At 35.1% G+C, this 21799-nt stretch overlaps 1 protein-coding gene across 2 annotated transcripts; it reads left to right on the top strand.

Annotated features, from left to right (window-relative positions):
* Window positions 1–8691: 8691 nt before the first annotated feature.
* LOC136799814 (heat shock protein 75 kDa, mitochondrial-like) lies at window positions 8692–20868 on the top strand. 2 transcript variants are annotated; one of them, XM_067056524.1, is made up of 11 exons: window positions 8692–8859; window positions 10955–11010; window positions 12304–12355; window positions 14027–14109; window positions 14389–14771; window positions 16472–16581; window positions 16838–16911; window positions 17246–17865; window positions 18363–18565; window positions 18803–19113; window positions 20690–20868. In XM_067056524.1, exons 1-11 carry the CDS (start codon window positions 8739–8741, stop codon window positions 20837–20839), a joined length of 2163 nt encoding a protein of 720 aa, XP_066912625.1. In that variant the 5' UTR covers window positions 8692–8738; the 3' UTR covers window positions 20840–20868. The 2 variants fall into 2 exon arrangements, with proteins under 2 accessions (XP_066912625.1, XP_066912623.1); XM_067056522.1 differs by having other exon boundaries at window positions 8699–8859; window positions 12301–12355.
* Window positions 20869–21799: the final 931 nt, after the last annotated feature.

Genomic DNA, 21799 nt, shown 5'->3' with positions numbered 1-21799 from the left:
GAAGAATCATTATTGATGTCTGATCTTTCAGATGAATCCTCTTACGAAGATGAACTTGAAAACAGTGAAGAAACAATTAATGAACTTGATACCAGTATTTATTCGACACCTGACAAAACACTATTGAGTGTTGCTGATGATAGTCCAGTTGATCACTGATGTTGAAGATGAGTTTTACGAGTTTCACTCTGCTTCATAATATACAGGTTCTGTTTCTGTTTCCTTTTACTTTTTATCTCGTCCATCCACAACTTTCACTATCATCTGAATGTTTTTACAAACACTAAATTTTCATTGTTTTTATGGTGGTGGAAAGAGAAGGTTTTTACTTAAAAGTCGTTAACGTAGGGAGTTATGGCCCCTGCCCTCCGGTGGTTTGGCTTATACTCTTGGCAAATGAATGCTTTAACCAAAGTTATCTTTCTTAATGTAACTTGCCTTGGAATCATGTTTCCCGTATCTTAACAATTATTTGAAAAGGGGTATTATAATTATTCATCATCAATGTTTATTCTCGTATCACAGCTCCAGATATCAGGGAAAACCTAAACGACTTTTTAGTTTTTTGTTCCGCACAATGTATATTTCAAATTTCCCTTAGATGCACATACTTGAACATTTTTCTTACTAAAATATAATTTCAAATTATTATTGTAAGTAGAAGAATTTTGTAAATTAACTAATTTGTAATTAATGGAATAAATATCTAAATTATTTGAATGCTACTTTTCTTACATTAAATTACAAAACACAGAGGCCATAGTACCAGTTTTAACCATAGCCTATTTCTTTACTTTATACAGACGGAAGTTATCTCATACTCGGGGTGGGGGCACTTAGGCAAAACTAGGTACGGGGACGTGCCGCTTTTTTAGGCTCTGAAGATATCTGACAGAGTACCAAATTTACTAGTTTTCAAGATATGCATCTACAGGGTCGACTTTTGGTAATTTGTAACAATTTTCAGGGTGGAAATTAGAAAAAATTTAAATTTTTTGTCTACCTCTAGTAATTTTGGCCACTTTTTAGGGTGAAAATAAATGAAAATGTGAAGTTTTTTCCATTTTTTGTTTCGACAGGGTCCCAAATTTAACAAATATTCATATCTGACAGGGTCCATATTTCTTAATCTCAAGCGGCACGTCTTCGTCGGCCGTCAAGGTCAGTGCCCCTCGGATCGTTCCATCAACTAATCGTAATCTTTAAAAATGAAACAAGTGTAAAATTAGAAAAAATTCGGAATCTCAATTTAAAAAAGTGTATTATACCAAAACTTGTCTTTGCTTTTAAAAGTTTAACATCTTTACTTTTTCGCCACAAACTTATTCTTTTCAGTTTTCGGAGAAGCTTTGGAAAGATATCCTCAACTGAGAATGTCGTGTTCGTTAAAATAAGCATTTTGTTTGATTTTAACACCCCTTTTTTGTCACAGACCCACTGGGACCCCTTTCCACTGGAAATATCCTCCAAAATATCGTCCCCGGTGGAAAATTATCCTCCAATTTTTGTCCCCACTGAAAATAATCAAATAAGCCAATCCTCACTGCAAAATATTATGCTGTTTTTCCCACCCCCACTGAATTTTCTGACTTAAAAACAAAAGAATTGAAATCTCCAGCTATAGAAAATATTGGATTCTCAACCCCCATTGAATTTTAGTCAGTTATTTTTATCTCCACTACTGGCTGAAAAAAACCCTACCGGGTCTGTGAGAAAGGGGTGTATTTTACTTGTCTGATGATGTTTTTCTCACACTAGATTTCATAAATGTATTTGCTAGTATTCTAACATTTACTTTGAAACTTTTGGCCAGTAAAAATACAAATAGAAAAGGTAGAGAACTTTTTGAAAAATAGAGTATTAATCATTTTTAAAAATCAGAGTCCTTCGAGCCGCCATGACAGTTGTCCTTTGCGGACAAAAGCCTGTATGTCGTGTACTTATGTGTGTACAGAGGTGATTCTATAGCCTCTGTACTACGCCCAGAAACCACCCTCCACGCCCGTAACGCCCTCGTTACGGTTGAATGAACTTGAAAGTGTTTTGCTCTGCTCAGATCGCCTGATCTGGGAGTCTAGTTTCGGATAGGAAATGGAGTGGTGGGTTTCTGTGGCGTGTGTATAAGGTAAGCGTTTTATTTAATTGTAAGATATAGCCAGTACAGAAATACGTACAGTCTCCCCTTCTCTGTTTGATGTTCGGACTAGTCCTCCACCCGTTAATAGTGTGGTGTCGACCAAGGCCTGGGCCGGCATCACATTATTACATGTGTATGTCGATTGTTTTCTGAAACAATTGAAAGAGAATACTTCGCTCTCCATACTGTTTTATTTTATATGTTATAATCCAGAGTCTCTATAATAATTCCATGGTTCTGCTGATTTTATTGATTGAGTTGATGATCTCTGGAGACTTTTTCTAACAAGTTGCAAAGTTTAGGCTTTGATTTTTAAGGAAAAACAAATTAGGAAAATTATAAAAAATTCTATTACCGTGAAAAGCACAGGCCAAAATCACATATCGATCTGTGCCGACCAATCCAGATTCTATCCAGCGTGCAATCAACACAGAGAAGAGTAACCTAACCATGACGACAATCCAAGATGTTGGATTAAGTTCAAAGTTGATATTTTTTTGTCGTTGTAAACACAACTCAGAAATGTCATCAACGCTTTTTAAGAAGAGTCAGTGATTGATAGAAAATCATAACATAAAGATTTGTCTATTATTTCCATTCCATTAAAGTAACATTACCATAATTAATAGTTTAGTAATTACTGTTATACATTTGGGAATCATGTAGAAGATTTCTTCTGGGGAATTCTTCAATAGTAAACATGCATATTGATACAGTCTGCTAGACAATAATATAGTAATATTTGCTCTTCACCTTTGATTATTTCTACAGTGATTATATTGACACATGCGCGATAAAATTTCTATTATTGGTCTTCAGAGGTTGATATAATCTTTGAAAACTCAACCTCTGATACTCAGGGTATCTACCTATAGGTATGACGTTTTCCAAAAACCGAAGAAAAAATATCTCTCTAAGGGTCATTTTTTAACTAAAATTTGGTCACTCTAAGGGTCAGTTATCGGAGGTCCGTTGGTCCACACAAACCCAACATTCGCCAACCCTTTAGTACCCTCCCCATTGAGTTTAAAGCCCGAAGAGCTAGTAAACTATCAACCTCGTTCCCTGTGCATTACCAGCTTTTTGATGCTTACTGTTACGTAAGCCAACATGAGGGTATTCTCTGGCGTCAATCAAGTATAGTAAATAAAGCCTGGGATACACGGGGACGAGGCTGTAGATCTCTAAACTTTCCCAGGCCACTTATTTCCCATCCAGAACGCGCCAAGAACGTGCCGCAATCATGAAGACGGATTGTATCTAGTGGTTTCTTTGTTTTTTGAGGACTGCATTTTTTGAAATCTAGCGATAGATTTTACTTTCAATCCGGCGTTTGTGTAGAAACCACAGGCGGGCGTCATGATGAGAAATAAGTGGCTTCATTTATTTCCCATTCTGGAGTCTCGAGTCTCTAGAGTCTAGTCTTTCGGGCTTGCCCCCTGGCGCACTACAATTAGGGTCAAAATATATTGAGAATTTCGGTTAAGGGCTCTGACCATAGTCGGAAAATTGATTTTAGTATTTGGACATATATCCCTTAAGAGTAATTAAAAATTTAATTGCAAAAATGACGTTATGAACTTTAAAGAGACGTTAATAATATGTTACATTACCTTCTTTTATAATTAAAGTGCTAAGTTTTAATGGGCAATTAACCTTTTTGTTTCAAAGTTTTTTTAAACTGTCTGCAAAGAATTGAGCTCTTTTAAATTTTTTGGAAAAACTTTCTAAATTAATGCATCAAAAGCTATGACTGTTTTTCTATGAGAAATTGGGATGGAAAATTGGTCCAAAAGTATTATTATCAAGATTTTGAAGCAAATAAGCTTTTAGAAAAATTTTCCGAACAAATAATTTTAGTTCGGTAAAAGATACACCATCTACCGCAAAAAAATTTTCAAAATGTTTTTTCTTCGCCTAAAATAAACTATTCAAAGTTGTAATAACTCTTCTTCGCAAAAGTCTTCATTTTCTTCTTCATCAATCTTTTTTCATTGCGATTCTTAAATTTTCAGACTCACGGATAATTGGCTTAACAGAAAATGTATAACATGTCACAGTTTTATGGGCTACATCAAGTAGAAATTTATATTTTGTAAGTGGCAAATATTAAAAATTCACTATGATCAGGAGCCCTTACATCCTCGTATTTAAAGGGCTCTGACCATAGTGAATTTTTCATAATTGCCGTGTTTAAAATGTGTTTTCTGACTGATGTAACCAACAAAACTATGGCATGTTATACATTTTCTGTTAGACAAACTATTCCTGAATCTGAAAATTCAAAATTGCATTGAAAAAATTTGATGAAGAAGAAAATGAAGACTTTTGCGAGGAAGAGTATTTCAACTTTGAAGAGCTTAGTTTCGGCGAAGAAAAAACATTTTGAAAATATTTTCGCAGTAGATGGTGTATCTTTTACCGAACAATAAAAATTTTTGCGGAAAATTTTTGTAAATGCTTCTTTGTCTCGAAATCTTCAAAATAGTGGTTTTTCATCAATTTTTCATCTGGATTTTGCTTAAAAAAACAGTCATAACTTTTGACACATCTTTTTAGAAAAATTTTCCGCAACATTTAAAATAGTTCAATTCTTTGCAGACAGTGTAAATAAATTTTGAAACAAAAAAGTTAATTACCCATTAAAACTAAGCACTTTTTGTAAAAGAGGGTGATGCAACATATTATTAACATCTTTTTAAAGTTCATAACGTCATTTTTGCAATTAAATTCTTAATTACTCTTAAGGGATTCGATTATAAAGCAATGTATAAAGGCAATTCTTTGTTAAAGTGTTAAGGAACCTGAAATATAACTTTTATGTTCAAATACCAAAATCAATTTTTGGACTATGGTCAGAGCCCTTAACAATTTAAAGTTCGGGCGAGAAAGTCGCTTTTGAACTAATTGATAAATTTATTCAAAAAAGTCTATTCACGATAAGTGTGCACTCTTTTTTCATTTACCTATAACTTTTGAAGGAATTCTTCAATCTTTATAAATTTGGTATCATCGGAAAGATATTAGTGAGTGGAACAATTTGAAATAAAAAAATATTTAAAAAAATTCTAAAAATGAAGATGAAAATGAAGAAGAAAAAAATGAAGATCTTGTAGATAAATGCTAAAACTTTCATTTTCACTGAAGAAAGGAGGGGCTTATAGACTTCCAGGCTATATTCTGTGCCCTATTGAACCATTCTGGGATATATTCGATCCTTAGATCCTAAGGTAATAAATCTTACGTCAAGTGTTAAAACTCAGAGTTAAAACTCTACACGTCCAACCTATTTTAGAGCACTTCCAAATCGTTTTTGGTTGTAAGATTTATTTATTTAATGAATTCCCCTTTGCAGGCATTTCTGCCTCTTCGAAAGGATCTACAATAAAGTTGTTTAGAAAAAATTCGTTATGTTAAGTCCGGAATTCCAGAGTTCTCTTCTATCCCGTTTGGCTGCTGAAATTTTTGCGGTCTTATTTTCCATGCTTCGACAAGGTTAATCTTGAATTGAAACACGATTTTGGATTTGACGACGTCGGCTGGTAGATCATTCTAAGGATCGATTGTTCGATAATAAAATAAATTGAGCTATGCACCTCTCACACCATCTTTTGGGATTCACTCAACGAGTCGAAGGTCGTGTTTATGGTTCCTTGTGACACGACACGCGTCTGGTGCTGAAAGGTTTTGTGTAGTCCTTTAGTAGATCTTAGTGTCATCAGCAAATAACAGCACGTTGGATTTAATAGTTTCATATTTTCCACTTATCCCATATGCTCTGACCTTCTTCATCCGATGATGGTGTGGAACGGTATCAAAAGCTTTCGCGAAATCAAAGTAGATGATGTCGGTGACCTCATTAGATGCCGTAGCGTCGGCACAATCTGTCAGAAATCTAAGAAGTTGCATAGTAGTCGATCTACCTGTTAGGAATCCGAATTGTTCTTGTGCTAGAAGTTGTTGGTTGGTGAGATGCTCCATGATAACGTCTTTAATGATTGGTTCCATCATTTTACAGACAATTGAAGTCAAACTTACTGGTCGATAGTTAGCTGCGATATTATGACTTCTTTTCTTATATTTAGGTGAAATCTCTGCACGTCTCCAATCAACCGGCACACAGCCTTCTTGCATTGATTTATTCATTATCATTGTTAATGGAGGAACAACTTCATCAGACAATTCTTTTAGTATTCGTGAGTGGATTCTATCTGGACTGCGTGACTTATCAGCATCGAGTTTGAGAAGTTTTTTCATTACTGTATGTTCTAATATCTGCATGTCCGATACAACGGTGTTTGTTCTTAGATCAAATGGTGGCAATTCATCGTCTATTCATGTCAGGTGAGGCCTGACAAATGTTATGTAAAGTTTACGGAATAATTCAGGAGTGAGATATGTGAAGGTTCGTCTAATTAGACTAGCCATTGAGTTGGTCGAATGAGAGATTTTGGTCAAAGATAACTCCGAGATCCTTTTCGAATTGTACACGTTTTAGTAAATTTCCTCCGAGTGTGTATTGATATACATGGTTAATTATATTTGGCTTACCTAACGTTAGTACATGACATTTGTCGGGATGAAATTTTAAAAGCAACGTATCTGACCATTGCTGCAGTCGATCGATGTCCTCTTGGATTATAAGTGCATCTTCAATTGATTCTACTTTATTGACAAGTTTAGTGTCGTCAGCAAATAGAAAGAGTTGTGATTTAATTTAATCTGGTAAATCGAGAGAGGAGAGAGAGGACACTGTAATCACTGAGATGGAGTGGGGCAAGGTATTTTATCTCAGAAATTTGATTTTTTTACCCCTGTAAGGATGAGATCGAGTATTGATGGTTTATCGGTGCCTCGTCGCCGTTTCGGTTCAAGGCCATGTTGGTATAAAAAACAGTCTCTTAAAGCATCAAGGAATTTCTCCTCGTCGCTATCTTCTTTACAAGGTGAGGAGGACCAATGCACACAATCGATTTTCTTATAGTTAAAGTCACCTAATATATGAGTGTATTTCGGATTCAGGCAGAGATCTTTTATGAGCTTATTCATGTTCTTGTTATTTTCATCGAAAATGTTTGTTTCAGTTTTTTTCGGGCTTCTATAAAGACATCCGAGTAACATGGTGTCTTTGTTCTCCATTGCAATTTCTAACAGGCAAGACTCTTCAAATTCAACTTTCGCTTGTATTTGTAATGAGATAATTAATGGACTTGTGGACTAGAATGATGATTCCTCTCTTTTTTTTGTATTCCAATGTTAGTTTTATATGGTGTGGAATAATTCTCAATTGAGTAGTCTTGATCTTTTCTCTCAGAGATCCGTTTGGTGTTGACTTCGGTGATCGCAGTTATATGAGGCTGTTCAGTAGCGACTTGCTTTAAGAGTTCGTTTTTCTTCTTAGCTTTCATTTGGTCTGCATTTTGTGTAGATGATAGTAAGGTTCACTAATTGTCGTGGTTGTGTTTTTTGAATCGTTTTTGTTAGCTGGGTTTTCATTATCGATCGGTTTTATTGATTGATTGGGTTGTTGTATCGTTTTTGTGTTTTGTTGTACACCTTCTGTATGTCGAAGCCTTTTTTGACGATCCTCGAACCCGATAAATAAATTCATCGGTTTTTAGGTCATCATTTAGGTCTTTCGCCTGTTGTGATAGTTCTTTATACTTTTCACGTTGGGACCTACAGAGGTCTTCTGTGATACTTATGCCTTTATAAATATCGTTACCTTCAAGTGATGGGAGAGTAAGTTATATCGCAAACGCAACCTGGTGGTGGCGGAGTTGGTGGAACGTGGGGAATATGAGGCCCAAATGCATAAAAGTATCGTAAACATGGGTTTACGCCCCGTAAAATCCTAATCCTAGGTTTTAAAACACAAACCTAGGTTTACAGGCGCAAACCCAAGTTTATGAAGCGTAAACCTAGGTTTTAAAGCATAAACCTAGAGGTTTACGGTTCCCATAAGGGGGGCGGGAGGAGGGGAGTGTATTCTTGATATGCGTAAGTGAGGATGACGTCATATTTTTTAACGGAAGCACTCGAAAAAAGCCGTATTTTGACCTCCGTGTTTCTATTTTTAGTAACAGCGAGAGGTCAAATCCCGGATTTTTCCGGGTGTTTCCGCTAGAAAAATGACTTACGCATAATACACTCCCCTTCTCTATATGGAAGCCCAAATGCACAAAAATATCGCAAACATGGGTTTGCGATATTTTTGTGCATTTCGGCTTCCATCATAAAGAATTATACAGAGTCTTTACCACCCGTAATTTCTAATGTCCGAGATTTTGATACCCGGACATTCTCCGAATTACGTAATTCTTTTCTTTCCGGGGGTATGTAATGAATTTGCTACGTAAGTTGAAACCAAAGGTAATAATGATTTTTTAAATAAAAAAAGTTCTCTAATTATTAATTTCATATTCATTTTCATAAAAACCAACTTATTGTCATACAATTTTTTTCATAACATCCTTTCAATTTATTTTGTATATTACCCCCGGAAAATAATCACATTTACGTAAATGATTGATCACGTGTTCCGAAATCATAACAAACTTGTAAAGTTCAAAATAGAAAGCAGCAAAAACAAGAAGCAAGCATGGCGTCCAGGAGAATTTTGGTTCAACTTCAAAGAAATGGAGGAAAGTTGTTTAAAACTAATCTTTTAAACAATACATGCAATCAAGGCATAAGAAAGAATACCATCACCCAAAAGTTTGGTAAGACTCTTTCAAGGAGAGGAGTGACTTTGCCTTACAAATTAAAAATATGTCTGGGTTTTATTTCCTCTTTATAATTCTCTTCTGACACAGTCTGACATCTGAAGCACCTTCCGAATCTTCTTTGAATTTTGCCACTCTGTTTAAAAAAAGCCAATATTGCTTCTCTGTTAGTTAGGTTGCAACCCACTGTTGGCCTTCAACTTTCTTTACGAATGCTACTAAAAATTATGAAATACAAATACTTCCCATTTAATCATCTTTCTCAAACCTGAAATCTGTAACAATTTTGAGTGTCACCCTTAATCTACATTCCATCACCTTACATCTAAATTCCCAAAAGTTTTAGATATCGACAGACCAATCCATATTTTACCGTCAACTGCTCCAACTTGGGACTATCTTACGCAACATAGGACGGCCATTCCACCACGCCATTTCACCCAACCTCCAAAGTCATTTTATTTGAGTTCAATGAACCACGTATTATCAAATACACGATTTCTCTTTCGCACTGAGTAGGCTTTTAAATCAAAATATGAAAAAAATCCGTAGTGGAAAACACACGCGAATGTGAGCGTTTGGCGTCAATCGCACGGCGCAAGTTACACACTCGCTAATCAGAATACCAAAATAAACAAATTTCAAAGGCTCAATGTAAGTGATTGATTGAAGTTATCATCAAAAAATAAAAATAAAACAAACCTTTAAGTTTAACCTTTCAATAATCCAAATAAACAAAATATTTCAAATGAATTGATGTTTAAGTTTGAAAACAAGCACCATTTCCACCATATACTTTTAGAGCAAAAAGCAGAATTTCGCTGAAATCTGCTGCTCTTCCCGGACAAATAATTTCTCAGGATATCAGAGAGTCTGGTGCTGAATATATACCGTAAGTTGGTCTAATGTCGACATCCGTCTTCTAATTTCGACATCCTTCTTTATAGATAGGAATAATAAGAAGGTCGAAATCACTGATAGTCTAAAGATTTTTCCTCTCATCGCGCTAATCAAAGTCAATCAGCGATTCCAACCTTCCTCAGTTTCTATTGTTCCTATCTCTAAAGAAGGGTGTCGAAATTAGAAGACGGATGCCGACATTAGACCAACTTACGGTAGTTTAGTGGGTCAAGCTTGTTTTAGTTCTCTATTATAGATAAAGCCTGAAGACCTCATCTGAGACGGGGGTCATAAATGATCTTTGTCTATTTTGAAGTCGTACAATCTTTTACTTCTCAAAACCATTTAGATTCAGGTTTTATATATAATAACAAAACAAAAATTTGTTTCATTAAAGCTATTACTTTCAGCGAAATAAGCCTTTAGTAAATATTTAAACCCCCTGTTTTATTTCGTTATTTACAATGTGATTTTATAGCGGGAGTTGGGAACCGGCTAGATTGTGTGATCTGATTGGCTGAATGAGCAAACGCGGGACTCGGCCCAGGACTTTTTACCCGCGTTTTAAACGTGTTTACAGCAATATTTATTCTTTACGCTTTCGTTTTCAAAATCTGTTGAATCTGTTGGATTTTGGCTTGTGACGATTACCTCGCCTAACATCTGTGTTAGGTGGCGGGCGTTCTCTAATTCTCCATTCGGCGTCCGGTCATTTTGAATGAAAACAAAAAAGTTAAAAAGGGCGCGCTATCAGTGAAAGTTATTGTGACATGTTATGACAGAAAGTATGATTGATAAACTTGGTGGAGTTATCAAATCAAATTTGTTGTCAAAGAGATTTAACAGTAAGTGAAAATACAGGCCAGAGTCCCATGTTGCGTGCACTCGTCCCAAGTTGGAGCAGTTGACTGTATGTATGAAAATACTCGAATACATGCTTTTGTGATAGATGTTTTGGCGAACGTGACAGTCTTTTGAATAACTAATTACTCCACATACATTACTTTCCCTCGGCCAATAAAACATGATAAATTATCTTGTCTCTAGGTAACTGCCATGGAGTAATTAACCAAAACCGAACCAAAACCAATTAGCCAAAGCAAAAGCCTAATCCTCCAAAAAAAAGTCAAAAAAGACTTGTACCATAGTTTTTGATGATAGTCAGTCCCTGATAGATTTCATTTTTTCTTAGGGTCGATTGTTCCAATCTACAATGTGAATTGTCGCAGCTTTACAACAGAAGCTCAGGTAAGTTACTTGTTGACCAACCTAAACTTATAAGAACACTAACCAAATACCAATACAGTAAGTCTAACCTCATATTATGTAATTTCCCGGGTCCTGAAATTATCTTTTCTTTGTTTAGGACCCGGGGGTCACTGATTGCTCCTACAAACGTATCAACATTTCACAATCTGACAATGATTTCATCAATTCATTTGGGCTTGTAATGAATGAAAACGATGAAGCCATTTCGGTTGTATTAGGAAATCAGATGCGAAGACAGTTGTGGGAAGGCTGTCATACTGAAGAGGAGTCTCGCATGATTAAAATGGCAACCCAAAATATGAATCATCTCTTCTTCAACAAAAATTTGTCTGAGGAAGAAGATTACTTGATAAAGTTATGTAGCTCTGCTCCTGATAGCACCATTTTCCCCTATGTGTTCAAGTATGATGATACTGCATTCATGCCATATGCCTTCCCTGTGGATTACATGACTGATAGAGATGAGGTTACTAAACCTGAGGCTACACAGAATTTTGATATGACTGTCGAGCCTAAATCCTTTCGTCATTCTGAAATCAGAAAGAAGGCTGGTATTTTCTATACCTCTGAATCAGACTTCCCTGAAAATTATGACGACGAACCACCTTTTCCCAAATCTTCAAATTATGCTTGAGAAGCCAATTATTGCATCTCATGGTATATGTACATAGACAAGACTTATATGAGATAAATCTACAAAATGCGGATCTCAAAAATTATCTCGCTAATATATTTAAGTTTTTGTTATTTTTATCTTAAAATTTGTGTACATAGAGTTTCGCCCTGTCCTGTCTAAATTTTGTAAAAAAAAAGTGAAAAAGAATTTCATTCAGCCATTGTCAAAGTCATGAAAAGGTTTCTTAGTATTTTTGTGAGGTATCTTCTTCAGGGATCTGGGTACATGGTGAAGGTGTATATAGATTTATATTTATTCTTACTCTCATTATTTTTTTGTACATAGATATTTTTGATCTGTATTATTTTGCATTTGGTAGTACAGAGTAATAAATTATATTGGAAAGATAACCCAATGTTCCCTTTCGATTTTGAAGTGAATTAGAAAGTTGCTATTCTAAGTTTCTCACATTTTGAAATGAAAAGCTTCGTCACAAACAAATTTTCAAAAAAATTCACGATAAAGCTTTTTAGATATTTAAAATTTTAAAACACAAGCACTCCAAAAAAATTTGATGTGTCAACTTAATCTACTTAATTCTATTATTCTTTCCTCAAACTATGCGAGTGTTGTTTTTTCGTTTTGTTTTTCAGCAGACAGAAGAAGTTGAGAATGTTCATGTCATTTCAGACACTGAGAGTGTTACAGGTAAGACGAGCGTTTGATTCCCCCTTTTAGTCCTCCTCGTCAACTGAGAAAAAACAAATCAACTAAGAAATGAACTAAAATCCTTCATAGTTTTTTCTATTGACCTGTTTACATAGCTGGCTATCATGACAAAATGTTTTTCCCCTTATATCATACTGTTTGTTCCATTATTTTTCCTTAGCGAAAGGTCTGAAATGTCTTGACATGTGACGAGAGCATCTCTAAAGTTACCAAAGATTTTTAATTGATTTATTTAAGACCTTTTGCGTGATTCTATTTAAAAGTTCAATGAATGATCTTGGTTTTTGATAACATCAATAACTACTTAATCATTTAAAAAAAATGTTGACCACTACCGTTTTTGAGATATATATTATTATGAAGTCTCAAAGGGTACGTATAAAAATCAATAAGCGTTATAACCAAAATAGCTTTCTTAAAAAATTCAGTGTTATAAAAGGTTGTATAACTGTAACGATTTCATGTTCTCAAGTTAAGCTGATCACGTGAAAAAAACATGCATCTGTCCGAAAAAATAAGATAATACCCAGGAATACCATATTATAAAAGCTCTATGATTTGTTTTTTTCTGACAAACATAATTCACGACTGTCCGAAATGTTAAGTTGGAAGACAGAAAGCAGTAATTACATACTTTGAATATGATTGATTTTTCAATTTCTCCGTCAATCATTTTCATAATTTCCTGTTCACGCACGTTTGAATTTTTGATATTGATAAATTTTCAATTATTGAAAGCAAATAATGTTAGCTTTAGGTTTTTAAAGTGCAGGTCTGGATTGAGCAAGTTTTGACTGACTAAGCTAAGCAGAGCTATTTTGTTCGGATGCATAAAAAAATAGTACATCATCGAAGCTCTTGTATTGAAGCTGAACATAGCTACTACTGATATTATAAAAAGTTTCCCACAGTTAAATCATTGTCATTCTTTTCCAGTTCGAATGTCTAATTCTTGAAATTATATCAGCATGAATATTTTAGCGTCTTTTCATTTCAAGTAATTAACATCTGTGTGATTATGCTATTTGTTTGTAAGAATCAATAGGTTTAGAGTCTGAATCAATGTTATATTATACCTTATCAATCTTTTCCTAATGTGCAACATACATAAAACATCTGTAAAAGGCTGAAGAAAAAAACTAATTTGGAAATTATCCATTTTAAGCTCTTTATTATGCTTCTAGATTTAATTGACAATTTCTTTTTGCCTGGATCAGCTTATAAAAACTTAGGAAAAAGTACACCTTTCTTTTTTGCTAAGTTATTGAAAATCTTGGCATTCTTTGCCCAGTCAAACTATAGTTAACTAAGTAATCTAAATAATCTAAGAATGGTTAAAAATTCACAGGTACAATCTAAAATATTCAAAAGTCCCATACAGTTATATCAAAATTGTTCATTTTTCTAAAACAGCGATGCATTGTGAGATTGTTTCGGGGTTATTAAAATAGAATTCCCTCGAGGAATTTCTAAGAGATTTCTATTGTAATACCCCCGAAACAATCCCACAATGCATCGCTTTTTTAAAGAAAAATCTATTGATCTGTAAGAACTTGGAAGGAAAACTAACAATATAAAAACATTATTGACCTTGTCCGTTCATATTCGTCATAAAGTGCAATACGTTTTGTATTTTTTTCTTGTTGATAGGTGAATCTGTCAGACATGAATTCCAAGCAGAAACCAGGCAACTTTTGGACATCGTTGCAAGATCCCTCTATTCTGAAAAAGAGGTTAGCTACGATATTAACTTTTTATCAGATATTTATTAGTCGGAGGCCTAAAGTTACGAACCAACAAGAAAAGCTATTTAAGGTTTTCCTTCAGACCGCAATTATTGCTCAAAACTTTAAAGTATCATAAAAGCTTGTAGCTTTTGATTTAGAAGATGGCTTTGGTACCATTGGAAGGCTATTTTCATACTCTGCGTCCCTCGTGGTCTAAGGGTTGAATTAATAGGGTTGAATTCTTTTGAAGGGAAAAAATTCACTTATGATAATTGTCATATTTAGGTCTTCATTCGAGAGATTGTGTCGAATTCATCGGATGCTCTCGAGAAGCTGCGGCAAGTTCAAGTTACTGGTCAACAAATTTCTGATTCTGATTCTCCCCTTGAAATCCATCTGACCACTGATGAAGAAAAGGGCCTGTTCATTATCCAAGATTTTGGTATCGGCATGAGCAAAGATGAGCTTATCAATAACCTTGGTACGATCGCTCGATCAGGCTCAAAAGCTTTTATTGAGAAAGCTAAGCACGAGAGCATTGACGCTCAAAACATCATTGGACAATTCGGTGTGGGATTTTATTCCACCTTTATGGTTGGTGATAAGATTGATGTTTTTACCAAATCTTATGAGCCAAGTGCTTCTGGATATCATTGGTCATCCGATGGGTAAGTAGAAAAAAAAGGCTTCACAAAATAATAACCAAATCTGTTATGTCGAATTCATTTTTTTTTCCTCGATTTAATCCTATTAATTTAGTTGTAAGGTTGCCAGTCACTTATAACTTTGTGATTTTCTCAAGCTTGTATCGGAGCAATAATCTCTTTCCCACCTTTGCGAGTTTGTCACGTATTTTGTAGTTTGAAAGATAAATGAAATGTTTAAAAAATTATATTATCATGTTTGTGTAATGCAATTGACGTAACATGTCTTAAAATACTATTCAATCGAAGTTTTTTTGTTTACCGTTGCATAACAGCCTGTTCAAACGTTCAGTGAAGGGGCCAGTTATTCATATACTGAAACCGCTAAGGAAGAAAATTGATCTTAAGCGAGAATTTTATCACATCAGCAGGGTTCGAATTATAGCTTCGCACTTCGCAAAATGCGAAGTGAATTTTAGATTTAGCGACCAAAAAAGATTTTCTAACTCAAAAATGCGAAGCTAAAAAATACCTCGTGACTTTCTTCATTCGTTAATCTATTGCTTTATCTACTCGCTACTTCGCTACTTTCTTCATTCGTTTATCTGTTGCTTTATCAACTCGCTACTTCGCTTCTTTATTCATTCGTTTATCTATTGCTTTATCAACTCGCTACTTCTCTATTTTATTCACTCGTTTATCTATTGCTTTATCTACTCGCTACTTCGCTACTTTCTTCATTCGTTTATCTGCTGCTTTATCAACTCTCTACTTCGCTTCTTTATTCATTCGTTTATCTATTGCTTTATCAACTCGCTACTTCGCTATTTTATTCATTCGTTTATCTATTGCTTTATCTACTTGCTACTTCGCTATTTTATTCATTCGTTTATCTATTGCTTTAACTACTCACTACTTCGCTACTTTATTCACTCGTTTATCTGTTGCTTTATCAACTCGCTACTTCGCTATTTTATTCATTCGTTAATCTATTGCTTTATCTACTCACTACTTCGCTATTTTATTCATTCGTTTATCTAAGATAAAGTGAAAAGAACAAGAGCTAAATAGGTTGATAACTTTGTGAATCTTCTGACGTCAATTTTTGAACAAGTCAATTTTGACCTCCTTTTTAGAAAACCTCATAACTATACAAAAAATTAGTTTCTGACATTGAAATTTTCAGGAGTGCTCTCAATTAAGTTAAAGTTTACCCATACAAAAGTCGATAGCACAACGTGTGGAAACTTTTTTTGGACCACCCGGTATTGCTTTATCAACTCGCTACTTCGCTAGTTTATTCATTCGTTTCTCTATTGCTTTATCTACTCGGTACTTCAAAACTTCATTTTACTTTGCTTTGTCTTTAATCTCTTACTTCAAGTCTTACTTTGCTTTTCTAGAGAAATAAATTGAAGATACTTTCGCATTTTCTTCCAAACAACATCGCAAAATACTGAAAATGCTTCGCAAACAGTGAAAAATAATTGCCGATGGCGCTCCTTTTTTTTACCTCGCTTCGCTCGAAAAATATTGCTCCGAAAAGGAAGGAAGCCATTCTATTGGTTAGAAGTGACGTAAAACTTGAATGTAACCAATAGAATGTCTTTATTTCGTTTCGGAGCGAAACGGAATCGTAACGTCTGAACATGATCTTAGTGGGACAATTGAAACAAATATGAGCGATCTCCATCCATTTACGAAAACCTTTCTCCTATTAACAGATCTGGCTCATACGAGATCGCCGAAGCTGAAGGCGTAACACGTGGTACAAAAGTCATCATCCATTTGAAATCTGATGATCGAAGGTTCTCCCTCAAAACTACTGTCGAAGGTGAGAATTTACAAAACAGAACACTCTCTAGATGAAGAATCTAAAATGAAATGTATTCACTAAAGATACTAGGGTTCACGAAGGTGCTGTGAAAATACGATGCCATTACAAAAACAGTAATATCCTTAGTATATGTTCAATTTTATGGCTTTTTTGAAAACAAGTACCTGAAAGAATGGTCCAGGCAACTATCTGTTTTTGAACGTTTTGAAGCTTGAATAAGACTTTTCGTAGATAACTTACCTGTATATTTTAGATATAATTCGGTGCTACAGTAACTTTGTCGGATTTCCCATTTACTTAAATGGCTCAAGACTCAACAACATTGATGTAAGTGTATCTGAATGGGCGTGTATTCCTTAAATTTTCTAATAGTTTAAACGTTATTTGATGCCTTAGATATCTGTATCTAAAGGATTGTTTATAAAGAATTAAACGAGGTTGGCATGAATTACCCCCTTACTCCACACACGTTTTAAAAAGAACCTTCTGATAAATAGCTCATAAGATTATGTACATCCCTCATCCCTTGACCCTGACCTTGGTAGATACTTCATACGGACACTCGTTCGTTTACGTTCTTGCAATATTTGCTGAAATGGTTTTGAGAACTTCACAGACAATTATCAATACGAATGTAAAAACTTGACTTGAATAATTATAGGCTTTATGGACGAGCTCAGAGAGGGATGTCAGCGAAACAGACCATTCCCAATTCTATCAGTTTATTTCCAATACGTCAGACGAACCTCGCTATTCGCTCATGTACAAAGCGGACGCCCCATTGAACATTCGTAGTGTTTTATACGTACCTTCCAATATCCCAGAAATGTTCGGTTTCGGGCGTATGGAGCTCGGTGTTAGTTTGTATTCACGGAAGATTTTGATTCAATCGAAAGCGCAAAAGATTTTACCGGAATGGTTACGTTTCATTCGTGGTGTTGTTGACAGTGAAGACATCCCATTGAACTTGAGTAGAGAACTCCTTCAAGATAGTGCTTTGATTCAAAAACTGAGTGATGTTCTTGTTACTAAACTATTAAGGTACTTCTTAGAACAATCGCGAAAAGATGAAGAAAAATTCACGAAATTTATGAAAGAGTGTGGAAATTATTTCCGGGAGGGTGTGGTCACTGACCAATCACCTTCTCGACGTGAAGATATCGCCAAATTGCTGAGATTTGAAAGTTCGAAAGAAAGACCAGGAAATTTGAAATCTTTGATGGATTATATTTCTGGAATGAAAGAAGATCAAAAAGAAATTTTCTTCCTTTCTGCTCCAAGGTACGCTACTTTCTTCCCGTCATGCCTTTCTTTTAAGGAAGTTTCAAAACAAAACTTACGTGGTCTTTAAAAAAATGTTGATCTCGATTATGTTTTATGATTGTTCATTTCAATAAGAGGCCACTCACATATCGATTTTCCCACGACTAACGTCAAAATGACACGAGACGATACTGGCTTTGTGTAAAAACCATGAAAAATAGATGACCAAAACTATGCGTAGCGAGAGTGATTAACAAAATAAAAAAAAAATTTGATATTTGTTAGAAAAATTAGAATTAAATCAGTCTCGAAGATCGATGTTTTGATTAATTTTCTTAGCGTCAATGCCTCTGACCCCCACCCCCTCGCGTCATTTTGGCGTTAGTTTATTAGGAAATATCGATATGTGAGTGGCCCCTAATCGATTCTATAAATGTATCACGCGCAGTTTCGAACGAGCCAACCCGACAACAAAATCTTCACACAGTAGTCAACTAGTACCACTTATTTTCCAGCCGTGAGCTAGCAGAATCATCGCCATATTACGAAGCATTGAAAGCAAAAGATGTGGAAGTACTTTTCACATACGAAGAAAATGATGAAGTCGTTTTTGCTGCTCTCAAAGAATTCCAAAAGAAAAATATAATTTCTGCGGAAAACTATTTGATGGGTTCAGATCCTCTCACTGATGACGTCATCACCGATCAACCCGACATTGGTAAGAGCACTCTTCGTTTTGTTTTGTACAAATATTGATCATCCCTGTACTAATAAAGCCTTCAAGCGTCTGCTTTAAGAACAACAACGACTTTGAAAACACAAACTTATAAGAATTTGCAATATACCCAATGTTCATTCATTTCAGACCACTATAATTCTAGGAAATTTACAAGGTACCACTTTGGATTGATTTAGTTCCCTTCTTATCACTTTTCCTTTCTTTTATTGATTTCAGAAAAATTATCGGAAACTGAGACAAACGAACTAATGGATTGGATTCAAAACACACTTGGAAAAACGAAATGTCAAAACATTAAAGAATCGAAACGCCTCGCATCACACCCTGCAATGATCACAGTGCCCGATATGGGTGCAGCTAGACGATGGTTGAAATTCGTCAAATCTGGCCCCAATACTGATCTTCTGAAGATGAAATTTGAAGTACTTCAACCAACTTTTGAGATCAATCCCAACCACGAGATCGTCCGCTCACTGAACACACTAAAAGGAAGCAATCCCATGCTTGCTGAACTCTTGGTCAACCAGGTAAAGAAACGAATTTTAAAAGTCTGTTCCAAAATTTTTGACATTCGGAAATACATACTCTCGGGTACCTAATAGCCGGGGGGATTGGAATAAGCGGGAGGGGGGTTGGAAAAAATCTCAAAACTTAATAAGCGGGGGGGGGTTGGAATAAAAATGTCCTGGGTGGAAAATGTTTGAAAATGAGACAAATACAGCTGAATTAGGACAAAAGAGGGAACTTTCAAAAACATTTTCCCAAAAAATAATAAGCCCCCGGGGGGGGGGGGTTGGAATAAGAATGTCCTGGGTGGAAAATCTTCAAAAAATTAATTATAGCCGTCCCCTATTAGGTACCCGAGAATAATCTCGAATCAAGGCTATGATTAAAAGTAATACCTTGTAGTAAAGAAAGTTTTGAGTGGATAAATTCAAAGTTGCGCTTGTATCATCATATATTGTGAATTCAGATTTTTCATACCATTTTCAGATCTGATCTGATTAACTGATTAAATATTTGAAATTTGAGATTTTGGTTGAAAAATCTTCAAGCAATCTATCAAGACTGTCATTTTTTCGGAGAAAAAACACGATTTTAAATCTAGGACGTAATCTCTAACATATTCGTGAATAACTAGAACGTAGAAGGATAAAAAACTATAAACACGCTCTTTTTATAAGAATACCTTATCGGCCAAAACTTAGTCGGCCTTGATTTTAGCTAGTCGGCCCTGATTTTAATCACCAAGCCAAAATTTAGTCACTTAGGGCCGACTAAGTTTTGGCCGATAAGGTAGTGCCTATAAGAATATCAGGGGAGATTTTGTGAATTGACAAGAATATAAGGGTGGGAAAAATCAAATGGAAGCATGATTTCTATCAGGAGATGAATTGTTGTTTTTTATACGTAAAACGTAAAACATAAGAAATTTTGATATCGTCTTAGAAAATGAAAAATATTTTTTTATAAAAAATGTAAAGAAAATCTCATCCTCGGATTCGGAAAACTCCTAAGAATACTTCATCCTCAGCCAAAAAGAAACACTTTTCTTATAAAAAACCGTGCATCATTTCGATTTAATGGTACGACCTTTTGCGTAGGCTCACAAGCTGAACTTGTAATCACCATATTAAGTATAATCAAAGAAATATTTCTTTGGTATAATTGAATGCAGGTTTTCATATCAAAAAAGGTGTGGTTTTAATTCAGAAAAAAGTTTTTTGTCAACGGAAGATACCTGCAGAAAGCAGTACGGGGTGTACGGCTGTTCAAGTTACCTTTCTTAGCCTTCTTGAGTCACTGTTTGGAAATTACATATTTAGATGAATACAGGACGTTAAATTTCCTACGGAAACACCCCGGTTTTTGCCAGAAGTGGCAAATTTAAAGTAGGGAAAAAATAATTGCTTCATTTTTTCATCTAGTTGCAAAACCCGGGAATTTGCGTAGAAAGCATTACATCAATCTAGTATCGCTTGCTTCACAAACTGCGACAAAAATCTTCAAAATGAAAAAGTTGGACTGATTCTTTGCTTTGTGTTGCCATTATAATCAATTTTAACAATTTTAAACCACCTCTATTTTCTTTTATCCTTTTAGCTTTTTGACAACGCGCTTATTACTGCTGGTTTGTTGGACGATCCTCGTGAAATGGTTGGCCGATTGAACACCCTTTTGTCTAAAGTGATGACCAGATTAAATATCGAAGAACAGAAAAAGGATAAACAACAGACCATTATTACTCCTTGAATATAGAAATATATTTTGCTGAAAACTGAGTTCATTGCAGTTCTTCTCATTTGTTTCAATCGTTGCTTTGTTATTCAGAAATATGGTTCAATAAAGGTGTCGACAAATTATTTTAAGTTTTGATAATAATCTTTTATTTTTTCTTGATTCAAAATCATTATTAGGTTACAGGTTTGGTAAAAGAGTCAACCTCTAAGTTGTGCACAGGCAGGACATTTGCAAAGACAGTCGAAGCTTTCAGCTCTGGCACTGAAAACCAATCTGTTCTTCTTATTTCTCTTCTGTACACAGCCTAAACAGCATGAGAATCGATCAGAATTTCGTATTCTGAGTGGCAGTCGAGGTCCTGGACAGTTGGCAAATCGTCTGCAAACGAACATGGCTTTTCGCGGGATATGTTTCTATAAAAAAGGAAAAGAAGTTAGAGTTTTATCGTCTGAGTATGGAAGCACAGGGTAGTACCTCCTTGGAACCTTGTTTTTGTTGAGGCTCGGCTCGGCTTGTTGACACTTTGAGACTCAAATTCTTCGCGTAAACTGTTCTTTTTTTCAGGGAAAATTGAGGTATATCAGACATCATCATTTCTATCACTTCATTTTGCGTATTTGAACTTTATACTTGATCTCATAGTCATACAGTAAAAAAGATCTGGTCGCTCATGGGGCGAGGCATAATTAATTGCTGTCGAACAATATTAATTGATTGATCACTATTGGCCACAGTTATTAATATTACCTTTTTGTAGTGATGAAAGTGGGCTGCATCTTTCTTGCTTTCGACTTCGTTATTTTTCTACAACACTTGCTATTATCAAGTCGTAAGTTGCTTAGCGAAACTGACGATTTAGCGTAATTACTCTTCTCATGGCTATTTAACATAATTTCGTTCCCAGTTCCTTACAAAGCAAACGAGCTTATATCCTTACCAGGAAACTGGTAACTAACTTGCTACTTCCGTATG

The sequence above is a fragment of the Clytia hemisphaerica genome, unplaced genomic scaffold, assembly GCF_902728285.1.
Source record: "Clytia hemisphaerica strain Z4C2 unplaced genomic scaffold, Clytia hemisphaerica genome assembly, whole genome shotgun sequence".
Taxonomy (NCBI): Eukaryota; Metazoa; Cnidaria; class Hydrozoa; order Leptothecata; family Clytiidae; genus Clytia; species Clytia hemisphaerica.
This window is presented reverse-complemented; position numbering and strand designations above follow the sequence as displayed.